This window comes from Perna viridis, chromosome 14 (genome assembly GCF_037379345.1).
Source record: "Perna viridis isolate PV_CMFRI_1.1 ecotype Kerala chromosome 14, ASM3737934v1, whole genome shotgun sequence".
In the NCBI taxonomy this organism is placed as follows: Eukaryota; Metazoa; Mollusca; class Bivalvia; order Mytilida; family Mytilidae; genus Perna; species Perna viridis.
In genome coordinates, this window is record NC_142458.1 from 3,857,404 (window position 1) to 3,879,000 (window position 21,597).

The 21,597-nt window shown below is 33.1% G+C and overlaps 1 protein-coding gene across 8 annotated transcripts in view; it reads left to right on the top strand.

Annotated features, from left to right (window-relative positions):
* Window positions 1-21,597, top strand: part of LOC148597779 (potassium channel subfamily T member 2-like) — a 64,679-nt gene that overhangs the window by 39,005 nt on the left and 4,077 nt on the right. For 7 of the 8 annotated variants that reach the window (XM_088561622.1, XM_088561626.1, XM_088561620.1 and 4 more), the window contains 11 exons: window positions 1,077-1,182; window positions 3,092-3,264; window positions 3,605-3,676; window positions 5,575-5,706; window positions 7,394-7,505; window positions 9,114-9,218; window positions 9,614-9,697; window positions 10,677-10,799; window positions 11,295-11,345; window positions 18,245-18,407; window positions 19,131-19,212. In XM_088561622.1, coding sequence (XP_088417748.1) covers window positions 1,077-1,182; window positions 3,092-3,264; window positions 3,605-3,676; window positions 5,575-5,706; window positions 7,394-7,505; window positions 9,114-9,218; window positions 9,614-9,697; window positions 10,677-10,799; window positions 11,295-11,345; window positions 18,245-18,407; window positions 19,131-19,212 — 1,203 coding nt within the window. The remainder of the gene's footprint in view (window positions 1-1,076; window positions 1,183-3,091; window positions 3,265-3,604; window positions 3,677-5,574; window positions 5,707-7,393; window positions 7,506-9,113; window positions 9,219-9,613; window positions 9,698-10,676; window positions 10,800-11,294; window positions 11,346-18,244; window positions 18,408-19,130; window positions 19,213-21,597) is intronic. The other variant, XM_088561621.1, reaches the window with a different exon arrangement.

The following is a 21,597-nucleotide window of genomic DNA, read 5'->3' on the forward strand; positions in this document are numbered from 1 at the left end:
ACTGACCAAGTCAGTACCATTACTTCCCTCCACTCCCGGCTACTACCTCTATCTTTATACTGACCAAGTCAGTACCAGTACTTCCATCCACTCCAAGCTATTACCACTCTTATTTCTTGTTTGACAGGCCTTCTAGTTTTTTATACACTAAAATAACAATCTTATATAAGTATTGTAAACTTCTATATGCTGTGTATGTATTTCAAATAATAACCTTTTATCAGCAACACATTAGAAACGCATACATAGAAAGATTGAAATCTAAATATAAAAGTGCTTATAACCCAGAAATTGAAGCCAAATCCAGCACCAAGAAGTACCACGTGTAATACAAGGAATGAACCCTGAGTGTTATTTGTGATTTGGAAGTTTATAATACTGTACTGCAAAATTTGGTAAAAAGTATATGATATAATGCAAGTCGAGTCTGACCACCGGGGGTGAATAAAAGTAACTAATTGAACTGAAAAATATGTGGTTTTAAAACCAAAACAGAACAATTTCTCTCTGGTATTTTATACTTTCTCTTTTCAAGCCTTTTAAAACTTGCTTTCTATTACAGGACTTAGACTTATAGAAATTTCATTTAGGTAGCAGTCTTTATAAAAGTCAGACAGGAGGTGATTCTTGCATGTCAAAAACCTACAAAATTCACTTTTATTTCTTGTTCAGAAACAGCTATAGACTACTTAATCAGTCTTAGCTTTTCATTTGGGTGTTGCACTTTTGAGATAAAATTTATATAGATTGTACATGAAATAAGCACTTTACAAGAGTTATTGCCCTTGATGTGGTTTGATTTGGTTGATGTAAGTGGGAGGTTAAAGAGTAGTTTTCTCAAAAATACAGGTCTAAATACAGAAAAGACTATGATCACATAAAAAGATAGCATATGTAGACCACAAAAGCATTGTTTGTTCTGTGGGTTGTTCTACACCATGAATCACGTCTTCCATATCTGACTTTTATATGGACTGATACTTAAGTCATCATTAAAGTTAACTTATTTTGATATGCTTTAATTTTGCTTGTTTAGGATAGTTGTAAGTTTGTTATCAACTGGTTCTTTATTAAAGGTTTACAACTGGTCCCCCTCCTACCACTCTCTATGTTGGGAATAGAAGAACCATTTGTCACATTTTGAAAAATCCAAGGAAGAAATGTTGTCTTAAATGGGGAGAGGTAAGTTACACTGGAAAATAACTTGTTGTTCAGACATGAAAAAATTAGATTTTGACCCAAAGTTGATATTCACCGTAAATATCCCTTGAAAGTCTGGAAGCTTATTTCCAGTGTGGACTCTACAAGGAAAAATAACTTACAGGTTCAAAAATAAAAATGAAGAATCTAATCAAGATTTGGGTAGGGGCACAATTGTAAATACAATAATTCAAAAAATATGTCAAAGATTTTACATTTTATTATAGATTTTGGAACACTCTACATATGAAAAATATCTTAGGGGAAATGGTATTGAACTCATATACACATGGACTGGTTCATTATATTCAATTATTTTATATCAAACATTAACAACCTTGGTCGTTCCACCTTGAAGGGACCATTCAAATATTGAGAATTGGAGAAACTGAAGTTCAAAGTTTTCCAGAATTTTTCGTTTATAAGGTTGAGTTCTGCTTTGGATATCTTTCAATTAATTTTCTTCAACTCTTTCATCATGGTACTTCAAAACTTTTTCCAGCATCAATTGGGGTACTGTATTCAATTTAAATCACCTAATAAGTTAGGACGTAAACACACTCCTTGAAATGTTCACCTTTCCCATTTTAGCATTCCAGCATCATTTATCGTGCATTTACATATCCTTTTGCATTTGTTTAATGATGAATGCACAATAAAAGTGTTCATTTATTTTTGTACGTCCATTATTTTCCTTATTCAATTGTTATTTTTATATTTTTTTTTGCCATTAGTATTTTTCATTTTTTTTTTTTTTTATTTAATTCAATTTTTTTTTCTTCATTATTTTTTTAACATTATAATTTTTTATTGTTTGTCTATCATGCATTTAAATGCACACTAACAGCGTTCTATTATTGTTCATTGAAACCCACGCTGGCAGCGTTCTATTATCATTCATTTAAACCCACACTGGCAATGTTCTATTATCGTTCATTTAAACGCACGCTGGCAATGTTTTATTATCGTTCATTTACACCCATGCTGGCAGCATTCTGTTATTGTTCATTTACACCCATGCCAGCAGTATTCTATTATTCATTTAGACACACAATAGAAGCATTCATTTAAACACATGATAGAAGCATTCATTTATCATGTGTTTGGTGAACATTTAGTGTGCTTCTAGGTATCCTTAGTATTGGAAACCTAAACATCTCAAGGAGTGTATTACATGTAACCATTTAATTAATAATCTGGCTCCAGTTATTTACACCTTTTATTACTCAAGCTGACAAAATGGTGGACAGATTAAAGTTGGCATGGAATATTCTCTCAAGATTTATTAACATGTGAAATAACTATTGAAGCTTGTGATTAGTAATTCATGCATTTCTTAATCCCAATTTTTTTTTATTTGAAATCCTTCAGTAGGCCTCATAGAAACTGTATTCGACAATAAGTGTTTTAATGAAAGGTGGTCACTGGAGATATAAACACTTAAAATTTAGTTGCATTCTACTATAGGAAAGTAGATTTTGTACATTGTATCTAGTCCATAAATATTTCACAGTATAGCAGATCCAGGTTAAACTAACACAGTAAGAGTTGTTTTTAGGTTGTAACAAATGTATTTGAACGGTTTCTGTGATTATCTTGAGATTTGATGAATCACCCCATGCCTGGTTTTTAAACAGACCCAAACATACGTCCAAGTGTTTGAGACTCCAATTTTTATTTACATTGATTACCGGTATATAGGAGAACATTTTTGGTCTTTAAAATATGTTTGAGAAATCCTAGGAGTTTTAGTAATTTGAGTTCATACGAATGAAGTTTGACAGTATTTCTGTCCTAATATGACAAAGATGGATTATTTCGCATCAGAATCACTCAAGCATAGAGTTGGATATTGTTTGACTTTTCAGAGATTTTTTACGTATTATTATAGGACTGTGAACACTGTACATACAAGAATGCCAAAGATTCTCGATGGAAGAACCAGCTGATTATTATGGCTGCTCACAAAGCGTCCTGTGGTATTCACAACTTTCTGGTCCCTTTACGGTCACATTACATCGGCATGCATCTTCTTAGCCCTATTGTGCTGCTACTAGAGGAAGAGTGAGTACTATTTATAAACTTTCTGGTAAAAGTTAATTATCCCTTTCACTGTAAGCATGATGATGTAGTGTTTGTGCTGCAACGAAATATTTCTGTAAATGGAAGGTTTAAGTTTAATATTGTGGAAAGAATCAAATAAAAAATAATTTTGTTTCGTTACTACAAACCCAAATTACTTAAATAGTTATTGTTTCTGTTATGAATATTGAATGTATTTCAGTAGTAGGCAGTTATTTGATGTTTCATTGTGTCTGCCTGATTATTACATGGATCAGTTCTAAGATACACAATATTCAGATGTTTATACAAAAACCTAATTCAATTTATTTCTCCGTTTCAGACCAGAAGATTTATTTCTAGAGACAATCTGTGAGTTCCCCATGGTATACTGGATGCAGGGAAAGATAACAAGGTAACAGGAGGCTTGGTCTGTCTGTTCATCTGTTCATAAGCTTACAAGTTTTCTTTGGTCAGCAGACACCATGAATAACACAAATTTATTTAAGTAGTACACACAGAAACTAAAGAAGAAATGAACTCGAGCTCCACTAAAATCCTGGAGTAATTTTGACCAAGTTCACCAGTAGGGTAATTGTCCTGTTTTATAATCACCTACCATATAATGTCAGATCTAGACTGAAATGTAGGCGGGGAACTATAACATGGTGACCAGATTTGTTCTCATGGTGGGGATGGCTACACTATGATGATCAACAAGTTCTTAATTTTAACCCTTTGCCGATATATAAAGTGTTGACTTGAGTTCTGCAACAACATAAGCCTTTTTTTTAAACATTAATCAAGTTAGAAAATAATCTGTATATAACTCCATGTGCTGAGCTCTGTGTGATATTAAAACTCCATACACAGGAACTGAAGGAAATTTGCATCAGTTGAATCAGAAATTGTATAATTAAGTTAAGATTCTCCAATTTTTACCTGTGTGTAAGATGTAAGCAGGTCAGATAGCTACTTGTGTTCATCTTTCATTGTCAGTACCTGTATGTGTGCCGGGCATTCATCTTTCATGGTTAGTCAGTACCTGTATGTGTGCCAGGTGTTCATCTTTCATGGTTAGTCAGTACCTGTATGTGTGCCGGGCGTTCATCTTTCATGGTTAGTCAGTACCTGTATGTGTGCCGGGCATTCATCTTTCATGGTTAGTCAGTACCTGTATGTGTGCCAGACGTTCATCTTTCATGGTTAGTCAGTACCTGTATGTGTGCCGGGCGTTCATCTTTCATGGTCAGTACCTGTATGTGTGCCGGGTGTTCATCTTTCATGGTTAATCAGTACCTGTATGTGTGCCGGGCGTTCATCTTTCATGGTTAGTCAGTACCTGTATGTGTGCTGGGCGTTCATCTTTCATGGTTAGTCAGTACCTGTATGTGTGCCGGGCGTTCATCTTTCATGGTTAGTCAGTACCTGCTTCATGTAATTTGTAAATTAAAAAGTATTCAACAATATTATTCAAACTTTGCACTGAGTTTATATACATAGTGCAATCAACTCATTTTTTCCCTACATTTTTAGGATAGGCTGTTCCAGTGAAATATATGAGGGCTGTGGAGAAGTCACTTTTATTCTTTATGTATGATAGGGTATTCAGGTCTCTTGACGAAATATAAAGTTTAAGGAGGTAAACTTAGAGTAAGGGAAATAACTCTTGAAATCAGATATGTTTGTATCATATTCAATTTCAACAAGCCTATGTTACTTTGATGCTTATATGAGGTTGATGTAAAATGCTGAATACAAACATTCCAATGATTTATAAGAGTTGTGTCCCTTACCTTAGGTCTACCTCCTCTTAATGAGGAATTAAGGATATGAATGAAGTTATTTCATATGGAACAGCCCTATGTTAGAGTGTTTCAATTTTTGGTCACTTAATTCTGTGAACTGTACTTACTTTGTATAATCTGTAACTAAAAAAAAATGAAACCAATATTATTCAAACTTTGCACAGTGATAAAACATATATTGAAGATGTTCACCTCCTATTATGAAGATTTGATTAATTGTTTTATTCCTATATTCTTAGCATGTCGAACTATTTGTCCCTTATGTTATGAATGGAACCTACTTTTTTTAAACCTATATTATTCAAACTTTGAACAGTGATTATATACGAATTGCAGATGTTTACCTCCTATTATGGAGACCTTTGGTAAATGTTTCTTTATACCTATTAAGGATAATTATGTGACAGATATATGATGGTGACATAGACATGGATTGGTCTTGTTTCAATCTCAAATAATAAAACACTATGAATCCCATTAATAACTATTTTATACATACTTCTAGCTTGGATGACCTGTTGTTAGCTGGGATACATAAAGTCAGCCATTTTGTGATAGTAAACAAAGAATCTCTTGGGGATATGGAAGAGACAATGGTAGATTCACAGACAATAGTAGCCGTTCAGACAATACTCAAGTAAGACTCTGTTACAGACAGACAATATTCAAGTAAGACTCTGTCACAGACAGACAATACTCAAGTAAGACCTTGCCACAGACAGTGGTAGCTGTTCAGACAATACTCAAGTTAGACTCTGTCACATACAATAGTAGCTGTTCAGACAATGCTCAAGTAGGACTCTGTCACAGATGGACAATACTCATGTAAGACCTTGCCACAGACAGTGGTAGCTGTTCAGACAATACTCAAGTTAGACTCTGTCACAGACAATAATAGCTGTTCAGACAATACTCAAGTTAGACTCTGTCACAGACAATAGTAGCTGTTCAGACAATACTCAAGTTAGACTCTGTCACAGACAGTAGTAGCTGTTCGGACATTTTTTAAAGTAAGACTGTCACAGACAATAGTAGCTTTTCAGACAATACTCAAGTAAGACCTTTCCACAGACAGTAATACCTGTTCAGACATTACTCAAATAAGACTGTCACAGACAATGGTAGCTGTTCAGACAATACTCAATTAAGACTCTGTCACAGATAATAGTATCTGTTCAGACTGCTCAAGTAAGATTCTGTTACAGACAGTAGTAGCTGTTCAGACAATACTCAAGTAAGACTGTCAAAGACAGTAGTAGCCTTTCAAATAATACTCAAGTAAGACTGTCACAGACAATAGTAGCTGTTCAGACAATGCTCAAGTAAGACCTTGCCACAGACAGTAGTAGCTGTTCAGACAATACTCAAGTAAGACTGTCACAGACAATAGTAGCTTTTCAGACAATACTCAAGTAAGACCTTTGCACAGACAGTAGAAGCTGTTCAGACAATACTCAAATAAGACTCTGTCACAGGCAATAGTAGCTGTTCAGACAATACTCAAGTAAGACTCTGTCACAGGCAATAGTAGCTGTTCAGACAATACTCAAGTAAGACTCTGTCACAGACAGTAGTAGCATTTCAGATAATACTCAAGTAAGACTCTGTCACAGACAGTAGTAGCATTTCAGATAATACTCAAGTTAGACTCTGTCACAGACAATAGTAGCTGTTCAGACAATGCTCAAGTAGGACTTTGTCACAGACAGGCAATACTCTAGTAAGACTCTTTCACAGACGGACAATACTCAAGTAAGACCTTGCCACAGACAGTAGTAGCTGTTCAGACAATACCCAAGTAAGACTGTCAGAGACAGTAGTAGCCTTTCAGACAATACTCAAGTAAGACTGTCACAGATAATAGTAGCTGTTCAGACAATGCTCAAGTAAGACCTTGCCACAGACAGTGGTAGACAATACTCAAGTAAGAAGTAAGACTCTATCACAGACAGTGGTATTTGTTCAGACAATACTCAAGCAAGACTGTCACAGACAGTAGTAGCTGTCTCTTTTACATCTACACCATACCTATTCTCATTATATATTACATTAACATGCTTTGTGATTTTTTTTTCTGTTTTAAAGAAAAGATTATTTAGATGTTATCTCCACATAATACAATACAAAGTTCAAAGATCAAGTATTTTATTTTACAAATCACAGGCTCACAGGAATAGTGACCAAACAATATTTATAATTTTTAAATACACAGATACATTGTACATTTATATAGACATTCAATAATAGTTTTTTTTTACAACCATGTACAATTATTGCAAGTAGATTTTTTGATAATACACAATATATTTGTATCTATTGTATAGAATGTTTCCCCATACTAACATCATCACAGAGCTAAGCCAGGCAACAAACATCAGATTCATGCAGTTCCAGGCCAATAATGAGTACAACAAATATGTGTCTAGGATGGAAAAGGTACATATAATATGAAGTAGGAGGGAATACTAGGTTCAAACATTTAAAAACAGATGGACCATATGAGTATTTTAGGGTAGAAGACAAGAATTCTATTTTATCATGTTGTATATACATGTCAATATGAAATAAATTTGTATGAAGTATTTTATTCTTTTTATACCCACTTTGTTTGTGGAAATTTATAGTGATGGGGTGTCTGTCCGTTCTTACTTCCTTCCATTATACAGAAGTGACCCATCTCTCATCAGTTACTCCTTCTACACCACTGAATGGTATTGAAAACTTCACAGATTCATTATTACATGTTCCCATTATGCACCTCCTATTCTAGATTTTGATCCAAATTAATACAGAGGATAAAAGGTGCATGTTGTGAAATGAGGGAGTGGGTTATCAAATTAGTGAGCATTGCTTACAGTTTTTATAGTTTGTGTTAGTAGATAGTATAGCAGTGTTAACATGAATGATGGTGGTGTTGATGAAATCATAGACCACAGAAATTTTCTTCCCTGACAATAACTTGAATATTATGTTAATAATTGTCTCAACTGTTCAGATTTAAACTCAATGGTAGTATCTGGTTGTGTCCCATGTAGCATGTTATTTTTCCCATTAGAAAATAAATTTAAATTGTTCATTCAGAAGCATGAAGATCTGCCGTCAGATATTATACTTTTTTGATTGATTCAGTACATGAGTATTTTGATTGAATGCTTTACCTATAATAGTTTCTTATTGGGATCTCATACATAGCATTTGTTAAATGATTTATAATAATTAAGTGTCTTTCCTGGGAAGAATCAGGCAATGAATGAAACATGGTATGAAAAAAAACCATCATTTTGATAGTGTAATTTGACTAGTTGCACCATCAGATTCAAGTGGTATGAAAAAAAACCATCATTTTGATAGTGTAATTTGACTAGTTGCACCATCAGATTCAAGGAAAACAGATAAGATTTTCCATATCATGCTGGACCATTGAGTTACAATATCATTGAAATGCACTGAAAATGAACATTACAAGGGCAGATAACTCTGTCAAAAACCTCATTTTTCAGACATTCTGTTGGAAAATTTCTGAACAAAGCCAGTGATGCGGAGATTAAAAAGTGTTATTTTCAAATAGATAAAGTATCCTTGATTGATATTACATTGTCAGATCAGTGGGTTTTTGACATGAATGTTTCTGATTTTTCCCATTTTGTCTGATTCTTACAAACACTTATACTTAATTGGAAGGAATGATTTATCATATGATAAAAAATGTCAAAGAATAAATATGATGATAATAAGCCTACTGATATAGGGATCTTGGCATGATCTTACATATTACATAATTACCCTGTTTGTTATATGCAGATTTAATTGGTTTGACATTATAAGTGACATCTGACATTATGGTATAACCAAATATGAGTGACACATGTTCTTATTTTCTGTGTGACTATTTCTGCTGATTATAAGTGGGTTAGGCTTGACACTATAATTCCTGTAACCTCTGTGTTTTTTTGTTTTTTTGTTTTTTATTGTTTTTTTTTGATAAACTTACTGATGATATGCTTGCTACTCTAATGTCTGTAACTTCTGTGTTTTGTTTTTGAGAAACTCAGTGGTGGTATGAGTTCAGCACTATCCCATATATTCCGACTGCCATTTGCCTCCGGCCAGGTGTTCAGTGCTAGCATGCTTGACAGTCTCTTGTACCAGGTATACTGACTTTTATTGATTATTTTGTTATTTATTGCGGTTGCTCATTTTAGAACCTGCTTTCTTTATAATTAACTTACAAGTATTCTTGGAAATTATATTTTTTTCCGATTGGATGGGATAAGAATTGCATGAGATTTTAATTATTTTTCAAGGGTGCTGTTTTCATTAAAACTTCCCCCATCATGGAAGAAAAACCAAAACAGAACCCTAATGTCTACTCCATCAGTTATAATTACATTAACCATTTTAATCATTATTTTTCTTGTGAAAAAAAAAGATAGATGTTAAATTGAATAAATGTTCTAGCAGAAACATGAAAATCAGTTGATTTACAGTATATATATGAACATAATTATATAAATTTTCTCATCACAAAATTGTTATTATTTCAGACATTTGTGAAAGGTTATCTCATAACATTTGTTAGACTTCTGTTGGGCATTGATGCTGAGGAAAAATCTGGACATCTCTCTAGTGTAAGTTCCATCTGAAATCTGAACAAGTCTCTAGTGTAAGTCCTGTCTAAAATCTGGACATCTCTCTAGTGTAAATCCTGTCTAAAATCTGGACATCTCTGTAGTGTAAGTTCTGTCTGAAATCTGAACATCTCTGTAGTGTAAGTTCTGAAATCTGGACAATGTCTTTTTGAGGACAAATTATGTATTCTTTAGTTAAAATAAGCCCAAAAACTTGAAGCCATTAAACTATGACTGAACACAACAGATATTTACAAACCTTAATCATTTTCTTCTGTGCAAAATTTTTGAATCAAAGTTCTTAATTACTATATGTAACATTGTTGACCTCATAGAACATGTAGACCTGCATTAAATAACTACTGTATATATGACATTTACTATACACATGCATTCAAGTACTTGAAACAGTCATTAAACATTGATAAATACATGTGTTACATTAGTTTGTATACTGATACATTTAATTACTGTATTATACATATTACATTTGATAACTACTGGTATACACATGTTGCATTTAATTACTTTCTTGTTTCTTTTACAGCAAGTTGAAAATGACTGGTTCTAAATTCTAAGCAGGTGAAATAGGACAATTAGGTATATTGTAGGGCAGATTTCTACCTAGAGAGCTATTTAAATTACTCAGCAGCTTACACAGATTTGTATAGACTTGCTTCAAGTCCATCTTATTATATGACACAGAAAATCTATCTAATAAAACCACTCTGATAATGCTTCTACTAACTCACATAACAATTAGTAGATTATCAGAGAGCTACATACAGTCAATCAACTTTTTCATTTATTCTTGAATTTTCAGAGAGGAACTGGTAGCTATCCTATTATTTGTATTGAAATCAGAACCAGTCATTTTCAACTTGCTGTAATTGCTGTGTAAGAACTATACACATATTACTTTTAATTACTGGTACCAGGATGTGAGATATAATTTCTTTACTGTACATGTTGATTACAGATTCGTATAAAGGGAGTGACATTAGCACAGTACCCTACTTACGGTGAGCTATATCATGGTGTTGCTACTACAACTGGGGAAATACCTTTTGCTATTTATAGAACAGAGAAATCTCAGACTAATGTGAGTAAAATGGTGAAAAGCTCATTATTTAATATTATGGAAGTGTGACTTATTTACAAAAACAATATAAGACCAAAGAAAATTCATTTGCTATTTATAGATTTTATCGCTTCAGTTTTACATTTGTTACCTGAACTTTTTCTTAAAAACAAGCTTGGCAGAGTGTGCTATTTCTGTACAGTCATGGTTGACCATAGAGATAAAGGGTCAATATATTTTTGTAAGAACATGTCAAGTTGACTGTAAGATACATGTATATCATAACTTTCTTAAAGATTTTTATGATTGGTGTGCTCTTATACATGCATTTTGAAAATGAAGCATTTTAATTACCTACTTAGTGTGTTTAGTATTTTGGCTGCGTATTCTGTCTCTTTTCTGATTACTGCTTTGTTTTATTACGATTGAAGCTTTCTAGTCCAACATTTGAATGATCGTGATGAATCATGGTGTGTATTTCCTGGTTTTCTATATCTATATTGACTTGATTTTCAGGATTTGTATACACATGAACCACAGATTGCTATGAAGGAACTCTTTAAGTTGGTAGGAGAAAAAAACACTTAATTATTAATAGCACTTTAAATCTGACTGAACATTTGCTATAAACCCTTAGATTAGTTTACCATTACACCAGAGTAGTATTACCGGTACTGTTAATAACTTAGTGCTCTTGCATTTTATTTTTGACAATTTTGACAATTAATTTTGACAATTGACAAGATATCTTTTTATTCAGGTTTTGAATATTTCTATAAATAGTCAGTGAGATGTTTGAAATTAGAGACTACTGTACAATTTCTTTCCTTTTATGTTGTATTTTTTTGGTCGTCTTTTTATTATTAAGTATATGCCCATCTATTTAGACAGAACATATTATGGTATACTTGTGTGTGTCATTGCAACTGTCTGTCCACAATAACTCAAAAATTTGGTGTAACTTCAATGATTTGTTTTTATTGATGTGAAATCTCCCTTTCAAAATTTTGCGCATAAATTTCTGATTTTTCATTTTTGAGTAATGGGTCTTTATTTGTGCAAAAATGGGATGATTTTCTGTTTTCAGACTTTAGCTCAAAAACCTTTGCAGCTTTATCATTGAAATTTTGGTGAATTGTTAGTATTTATTGTTGTATGCTCCCTTTCAATTTTAAGATTAGAGTTTTGAGACATTTCAATTGTTAAAAAATTTCTGAATTTCTGATTTTCTTTTTTTTTTTAGTGTTTGGACTTTTTCAAATAAAAGAGGGGGGACTTCATTCAGTTTTCATGAAACTTTGTTCAATTGGAATTTATTCAATGTAAGGTCCTTTTTGATTTTTATGGGTTTTTTTCTGTATCAAGGTTGAATTTTGTGGTCACATGTATTCAGTTTTCAACCTATGTGGGCGTATCTAGCTGTGCTCTGCAAAGCATTTCTTTTCTCCAAAACCCTATCTAATCCCAGAAGCTAGTGATAGAATAGTTTTAGGTTTACTGAGACACTGCACATACTGATTATAATCAGATTATTTTGTGAAGGTCATAATCTATATTTTCTAAAGTTTGTCACTTGCATTTTTTAAGTGTAAGTATTTGTAAGAATCAGGCAAAATGGGAAAAATCAGAACATGCATGTCAAAACCCCACTGATCTGACTAAAAAATATCACTCAAGGATGCTTTCTCTATTTGAAATTATCATTATTTGATCTCTGCATCACTGGCTTTGCTCAGAAATTTTTCAATAGAGTTATCTGCCCTTGAAATGTTCATTTTCAGTGTATTTCAGTGAAATTGTAACTTAATGGTCCAGCATGATATGGAAAATCTTTTCTGTTTTCCTTGATTCTTATAGTGCAACTAGTCAAATCATACTATCAAAATGATGGGTTTTTTCATACCATGTTTCACCTACTGCCCAATTCTTACAGGGACTGACACTTAAATCATAAATTGTTTGGGCTTTTATATGAATTTCATAAAATGCAATGCAACATTCTACCCAGAATATAGTATTGCTTAATCAATGGGATGCAGTATATGTCATACTTATTTCATATTCTATAGTTACCATGTAAATAATGTATTTGTGACACACCTGTGATGTTTTGATTAGAAGTGATATTGCAGAGCTGATGCCGGGTGTTTATATTTATTATATAATTATTTTCTTTGTTTGTTCAGAAAATATTAAAATCAGTTCTCTCATTTTAGTGGAAATTTTTTGAAAACTGTAGAAAACAGAGTTTTGTGTCCGCCTTGTGGCAAAATTATGACACAACAGCTTGTATTTTCTGTATATTAGTATTCAGATAATATTTTAGCTTTGGAATAGGCAAATAGAAAATTTCTTATAGTAAATTGAAACTTCAGAAAAATAGTAGGCCTGAAATTATTGGTAGTGAATTTACCCCTTTACTAGAATCACATTCAATTTCAATTAATCACTAATAGGTATTTACCCAAATTTATCCCCTATTTAAAAAAAATACCAAGAACAATTATGGTACATAAAATAAAAGCTGGATACATTTTATGGAATTCTTAAAAGTTCTACATAAAAATATACCGGTAATAAAACAATTATGGTAGCTTATTTTTTGCAATGTCATGTTTTATTGAACACTTCAAAAGAGATTTTGACCTGGGCCTTGGTTGATACATGTATTTCTTTTAAGTATTCCATAAAAATGATATTTTTAAGCAAATGCCCTTTAAGTGTACAGTTTGTTTAGCAAATCCTTTTAATTATAAAATTTAATGTTGTCTTTTTTAGACAATGCTGCACTAGTAAATTCACTAGTTTACAAAGTACAAAATTTTCTGTGATACAGTATATGGACATTGATACACTTAAGGAGGTAGACCTAGGGTAAGGGAAACAACTCTTAAAAATCATTAGGATGTTTGTATTCAGCAATTTACATCAATCTCATGTAAGCATCAAAGAAACATGGATTGATTTCATTCTGATTCAAATGAAAGCTTGATAGGCATTGGTGAATTGAATATGATTCAAACATATCATTTATTTCAATAGTTATGTCCCCTGCCCTAGGTCTACCTCCTTAATGAGCGAATTCTTTTACTTAAAGTAGGATTTTTAAGAGTAAAAAAATCACTCTCAAATTTTGCTTAAACATGTTCAGAAATACACTTAATTAAGGTCTTTCCCATTTCAATGGGAAGACCTTCTTGTATTTCTTCTGATTATTATTATTATTCTTTTTTTTTTCCGCCAGGCATTTTGCCAAAGTTTTGGCTGAACGTATCACGACAACATTTTGACAATCTTTTGCAATCTGACAGGGGACTTTGGAATTCACCCTGTGAGACGTGATCATTTGTCGGTCCAGAGTTATCTGCCCCGTAGCGGAAAAACTAATTTTGCTAAAATTTCTGAAACTGTTTTAGATACACACAAACCGAAAGCTCCATATTTTTTAGAAACCCAGGGCTGTACTATTTGACAAAGTTTCCAAAAGATTAGAGGTTTCCCTGTTTACGCGATTTCACGACCTTAAATGAATTTGTTCGGTTGGTCACTAAACTTTTAAACCGTAAGTCGTATAGACTTGGGACCTTCACTGTTGATCATAGATGATATGTTGTGTGTTTAAAAATGTGAAGGTCAAAGGTCACTTTAAAATTTGACCTTGGCCTTGTTCCCATTCAAACTTGAAATTGGTAACAGATAGAAGAAAATGATGAACATGAAAAATATGCATCTTGATTATATGTTCAAAAGTTATGAGAGTTCTAAGCGTTTCGATGAAGCATTTTGACGTTATAGCCCAAAAACTGGTATTTTTGGTGATTTTTGCAGTTTTTTACCAATATATCACAAACCGTTACAGATAGAGGTCTACTGTAGAAGCCAAATATGTTCAGAATAACAAGTTCTACTAGAAAAGTATAGGTTTTTATTCAGCATTTTCAAAACTGTAGGAGTTATGGCCAAAAAACTGATTTTTTATGCTATTTTGATAGGAACTGTCAATTTTTTCCATTTGTTTCAAATAAAAATACATAGAAACCACATATATTCTTGATCAGGAGCATAAATGCTATCTAAAAATACCAAGGTCAAAGGTCAAAAGTCAAGGTCATTTGTTTTAATGGTGAAAAACTGGGTCAAAAATTATTTTTTGCCATTTTTGCCAATATGGTTCAAGATAGACAACTCAAACTACTTCCAATCAATTTAGAAGCATGGTTCCACATCTAATGATATGCCACAATGCATACTTCAGGTCAAATTTGACGATTTTCAGAAATTGGTGAAAATACACCGATTCACAACATTTTCAAAAATTGCATTTTTTTTGTCGTATTGACTCCAGGATACCATATTTTCCTTCGAGTAACCAATATAAGCCCTTTTCGACAAATTTTTTTAAGGTTTTTCCCATTTCGATGGGAAGACCTTCTTGTATTTCTTCTGATTATTATTTTTTTTTTTTTTCCACCAGGCATTTTGCCAAAGTTTTGGCTGAACGTATCACGACAAGATTTTGACAATCTTTTGCAATCTGACAGGGGACTTTGGAATTCACCCTGTGAGACATGATCTTTTGTCGGTCCAGAGTTATCTGCCCCATAGCGGAAAAACTAATTTTGCTAAAATTTCTGAAACTGTTTTAGATACACACAAACTGAAAGCTCCATATTTTTTAGAAACCCAGGGCAGTACCATTTGACAAAGTTTCCAAAAGATTTGAGATTTCCCTGGTTATGCGATTTCGCGACCTAAAATGAAATTGTTCGGTTGGTCACTAAACTTTTAAACCGTAAGTCGTATAGACTTGGGACCTTCACTGTTGATCTTAAATGATTTGCAGTATGTTTTTGTATTTTTTGGTTCTTAGTCCAACTTTGACAAGATATTTTACCTCATTTGTATGGTCATTTCTGAATCTCTATGAGGCACTTTTTTGCTGTAGTTTTTTTCTTTAAGTCTTTATTGTATGAGTTATAACTACTGGTAACACGGTATTTACTGTCTAAATATGTATCTATATAGGAAAATTCTCCACCGAAATTTAGAACTATATTCGTATACAACCAATTCCTATAGTGGTGTCTTTGTCGGTTTTGGTTATTGAAAATCACCTCTCTCTTTGAAAATTGGTGCACACATTGAAAACAACAGTACTTACCGTAATTAATGCATTTTTTTAATAAAATAATCTAAAAAATGCATCTGGATAAAGACAATAAGTAAATAATATTAATACATGCGTGAATGTTAGTTTCTGAAAACTGTCTTTAAAAGTATACTTCCAATACATTTTTCAAAAAGTGGCTTGGACCTAAATCGGGATGTCCAGCTTTTTATCAGTAAAAAACCACTATTTAAGATCTTTAAATGCAAAACAACCCCATGTATGGCCTAACATTTAAACAACAGCATAGCGAGAATATCACGATAAATAAACATGTATTAATTATTTTCAATTGTCATTAAATTAGGAAAATCAGAGTACTCATGTACTGAATCAATTTACATTGACTCTTTTAGTTGCCTTAAACAGAGACCGACTTCTTGGTTATCAAAATATTTAAACAGTTATTGTACAGTAATTTTGTAAAGTCACTTTGTTCTGACATTGTTGTTCCAACTTACACAATGGAGGCACATTATTCACACTTATACACAATACTCATACTTTTGTAGAGACTTAAAAGTACGAATTTAGGGTTTACAATGTGAGTTTTATTTTGACCACATTTGTTCAATACATACTCAAATAATACCTTTACAATGGATAATTCTATGTTAAGTGTGTTTTAGTACTTCATAGAGGAGTGGCCATTTGACCTGGAAGTGACAATTGAGACCTTTTGCTTTGAAATACTTTATAATTATCTCCCTTTGAATTTATCTATTTTCATGAAAGTCACAAGTTCATTTTGTTCTCAACTAATTGTATTGATGAAATTGACAGGAAAAATAGTTTATTACAACACAGTTACTACAGAATTCATCTTTCTTATAAGAATCAGAACTATTTTGAAATTTTAACAATTGTCAAAAACCTCGCCTTTTAAATATACACAAGAAATAAATACTGTCGATCGAGCTATTCTACAAGCTAGAACACAATAAGCCATTAGTTGTGAGGTAAAGGTCATTTCCCATGAACATGACAGTTGTCGGGAATTGGTGGGAAAGACCTTTCAATTGTTCTGGAACAATTGACCTTTTAATTTATCAGTACCTTTGTAAGAAGGTAGCTGTGTTTTGTTTTAACTTATGATGTTATAGCTTCTATATTTAGTCCTCATTTAGTGATAGATTTAGAAACTTAACAGTGCTTGGCTGATAGGCTGCTCGGTGTTAATAGATAGAAGTACTGTATAAACAAAGTATTGTTTGAATTAGGAATTATTTTGGAATTAAGAAAATAACCAAAAATAAATGTATGAAACTAACCCTAACTAAGGGGGTTAGTCATGCCAGCATGGCTAATGGGTAGGTTTAGTAGGATATCAAAAGTCAAGAAAACTTACTAACCCCTCTTCTTAATGATGGCATGACTAACCCTGTTAAGTAGGGGTAAGTTTTAAAAAAATATTTTTTTCACTTATTTTCTTAAATCCAAAATAATTCCAAATAATACCTAGTTTATAATGATCATAATTAGGGATAAATAAAAAGAGGCAGTCGTCCTATAGTGATTTCTCTGTCTGTCCTTTCTTCCGTTACAAATTCATGTCTTGGCTGTAACTATTTGTCTTTTGATGTGGGTTTGATATCTTGCATGTGTGTAGATGACCTAAAAACAATGTGTCGCGTTCCATGGATAGTGGCATATGACCTTGAATATTAACCTCAATGTCAAATTCCTGTTTTTTCAGTGACAAACTGGTGTCCAGACTGTAATTTGTTTGTCTTTTGATGTAGGCTTTTGATATTTGGCATGTGGGAAGATCATCTAAATATGATGTGTCACCAACTATGGTTGGTGACCTTTGACCTTACCTATTGTATTTTGCACAACTGTTTATGTGTTGACTGTAATGACTTTTGCATGATTAATTGAATTTGCTAAGCATGGCTAATGTAGAGGATTTTTACTTCAAGGAACCCACCGAGATGGATTCCATCTCAATGATATCTAGTTATACATGTGGTGAATGTAAAGTATGCATGGCTTATTTACCAGCTGTACAAGTTTTATTGTTTATTTGGTTTTGTCAGATGTTTTAACTTACATTGATGATATTCGTACTATCAAAAAATCTGTATGAACCATAATACTATCATCGAACCACATACAGAATGACTGTAGCAACAGTTACACTCTCAGTGAATCACGAACAGAATCAGTACGAACCATAATACTGTCACCGAATCTGATATACAATACTATTTGTTGAGCAAGGATTAGAAAGTGAAGGATTTAATGATTTGTCTGAAAGTAAAAACACAATAATGAATAACTCTAATTACTTTAACAGGATGGGAAAGACAGTGGATCCAACAACCAGTCATTCAGAAAAAAATGTGTCCGACCATCATTTCCAAAACAACCATTCCTTGGGAAAGATACTGAACATTCTGACATAGGAGATCTCATCAGAAATCGTCTTAAAAACCTTGGATTAAATCCTAATGATTACAGTTAGTTTGATTATATTTCGTTTTTAAAGCTAACAAAAACTTACAATAAAGACAAATGCTAATTCTTTCTTTAAAAAATAATACCAGAAATAAAAATTCCTTGAATTTAAGTATTTTTAAGTTTCTATGAATCTTATGTATGGGATAATAAATAATGAACGTTTCTAAATAAGTACACAAGAGATGCATGGTTTCACAAATTTTGTTTTATAGTAACCTTAAAATTCATATTTTGTTAAGTGCAAAACACTAGTTCTTAGTGATTTTTATAACAGAGTAGAAATTTCTTATTAAGTACCAGTTCAGATAAAATTCAGACACTGCCTATTGTAAGGTGATTCATGGTGTAGAAAAACTCATGGATTAGTCAACAGTTGTTTGGTCTACATATGCTATATTTTAATGTGTCTTTTCTGTATTTTGATCTGTTCTTTTAAGACAACTACACTTTAACCTCCCACTATAATCAACCAAATCAAACCAAATCAAGAACCATAACTCTTGCAAATTGCTAACTTCATGCACAGTATATATAAATTTTATCTCAAAAGCACAACCCCTAAAAGGAAAACATGGTCTGATTTTGTGATCTATAACAGTTTCTGAACAAGAAATTAAAACTGAATTCGGTGGGTTTTTGACATGCATGAATTGCCTCCTGTCTGATTTTTATAAAGACTGCTACTTAAATAGAGCAAGATATTATTTGTTATACTTTTCTAGCTCCAGATGAAGTACAGGATGTGATATCATATGTTATACTGAACCCCACACCAAAGAGAAAACTCAGACTGGGAGATATAGTGTAAGTACAGGATGTGATATCATATGTTATACTGAACCCCAAACCAAAGAGAAAACTCAGACTGGGAGATATAGTGTAAGTACAGGATGTGATATATGTTATACTGAACCCTACACCAAAGAGAAAACTCAGACTGGGAGATATAGTGTAAGTACAGGATGTGTTATCATAAGTTATACTGAACCCCACACCAAAGAGAAAACTCAGACTGGGAGATATAGTGTAAGTACAGGATGTGTTATCATATGTTATACTGAACACCACACCAAAGAGAAAACTCAGACTGGGAGATATAGTGTAAGTACAGGATGTGATATATGTTATACTGAACCCTACACCAAAGAGAAAACTCAGACTGGGAGATATAGTGTAAGTACAGGATGTGTTATCATATGTTATACTAAATGCCACACCAAAGAGAAAACTCAGACTGGCAGATATAGTGTAAGTACAGGATGTGTTATATGTTATACTGAACACCACACCAAAGAGAAAACTCAGACTGGGAGATATAGTGTAAGTATAGGATGTGTTATCATATGTTATACTGAACCCCACACCAAAGAGAAAACTCAGACTGGGAGATATAGTGTAAGTACAGGATGTGTTATCATATGTTATACTGAACCCCACACCAAAGAGAAAACTCAGACTGGGAGATATAGTGTAAGTACAGGATGTGATATATGTTATACTGAACCCCACACCAAAGAGAAAACTGAGACTGGGAGATATAGTGTAAGTACAGGATGTGTTATCATATATTATACTGGACCCCACACCAAAGAGAAAACTGAGACTGGGAGATATAGTGTAAGTACAGGATGTGTTATCATATGTTATACTGAACCCCACACCAAAAAGAAAACTCAGACTGGGAGATATAGTGTAAGTACAGGATGTGATATCATATGTTATACTGAACCCCAAACCAAAGAGAAAACTGAGACTGGGAGATATAGTGTAAGTACAGGATGTGATATATGTTATACTGAACCCTACACCAAAGAGAAAACTCAGACTGGGAGATATAGTGTAAGTACAGGATGTGTTATCATAAGTTATACTGAACCCCACACCAAAGAGAAAACTCAGACTGGGAGATATAGTGTAAGTACAGGATGTGTTATCATATGTTATACTGAACACCACACCAAAGAGAAAACTCAGACTGGGAGATATAGTGTAAGTACAGGATGTGATATATGTTATACTGAACCCTACACCAAAGAGAAAACTCAGACTGGGAGATATAGTGTAAGTACAGGATGTGTTATCATATGTTATACTAAATGCCACACCAAAGAGAAAACTCAGACTGGCAGATATAGTGTAAGTACAGGATGTGTTATATGTTATACTGAACACCACACCAAAGAGAAAACTCAGACTGGGAGATATAGTGTAAGTATAGGATGTGTTATCATATGTTATACTGAACCCCACACCAAAGAGAAAACTCAGACTGGGAGATATAGTGTAAGTACAGGATGTGTTATCATATGTTATACTGAACCCCACACCAAAGAGAAAACTCAGACTGGGAGATATAGTGTAAGTACAGGATGTGATATATGTTATACTGAACCCCACACCAAAGAGAAAACTGAGACTGGGAGATATAGTGTAAGTACAGGATGTGTTATCATATATTATACTGGACCCCACACCAAAGAGAAAACTGAGACTGGGAGATATAGTGTAAGTACAGGATGTGTTATCATATGTTATACTGAACCCCACACCAAAAAGAAAACTCAGACTGGGAGATATAGTGTAAGTACAGGATGTGTTATCATATGTTATACTGAACCCCACACCAAAAAGAAAACTCAAACTGGGAGATATAGGTTACAGACCACCAATTCAACCAATGAGCATTTGGAACGTACGCAAAAATAGTCCTACGCAGAAATTACCCCTGTTCCTCATAGTGCTGTGAAAAAAGTTCTCATTTCATTTAAAAAGTTTAAACAGTTTCTGAAAGGAAAAACATTTCTGTACATTTTATAGGTGCATTTTGCTTCTTGTGATGTGAAGCCTAATCTCCATAATGATTTTTAAATGTACCCCTATCTTGTGAAAACACTGGGATTTCCCATGCTATTTATAGACCCTTCACTTCCGGTGACCAGTACTGCACTGCAAGTCTGCTAACCCCACATGCCATTCTGAGGATTTTGAGCTGACATATGTAGGATCATGCTGATATATAGTCATCTGCAGGTTAAAGTTAAGGTAAAGTCCAGAGAAGCCATTGAATATTGTGAAATTAGCATAGAAGCCTATGGGAAGTGGAATTAGTGGTTTTTAGCCTATAGTGTAAGTACAGGATGTGATGTATGTTATACTGAACCCCACACCAAAGAGAAAACTCAGACTGGG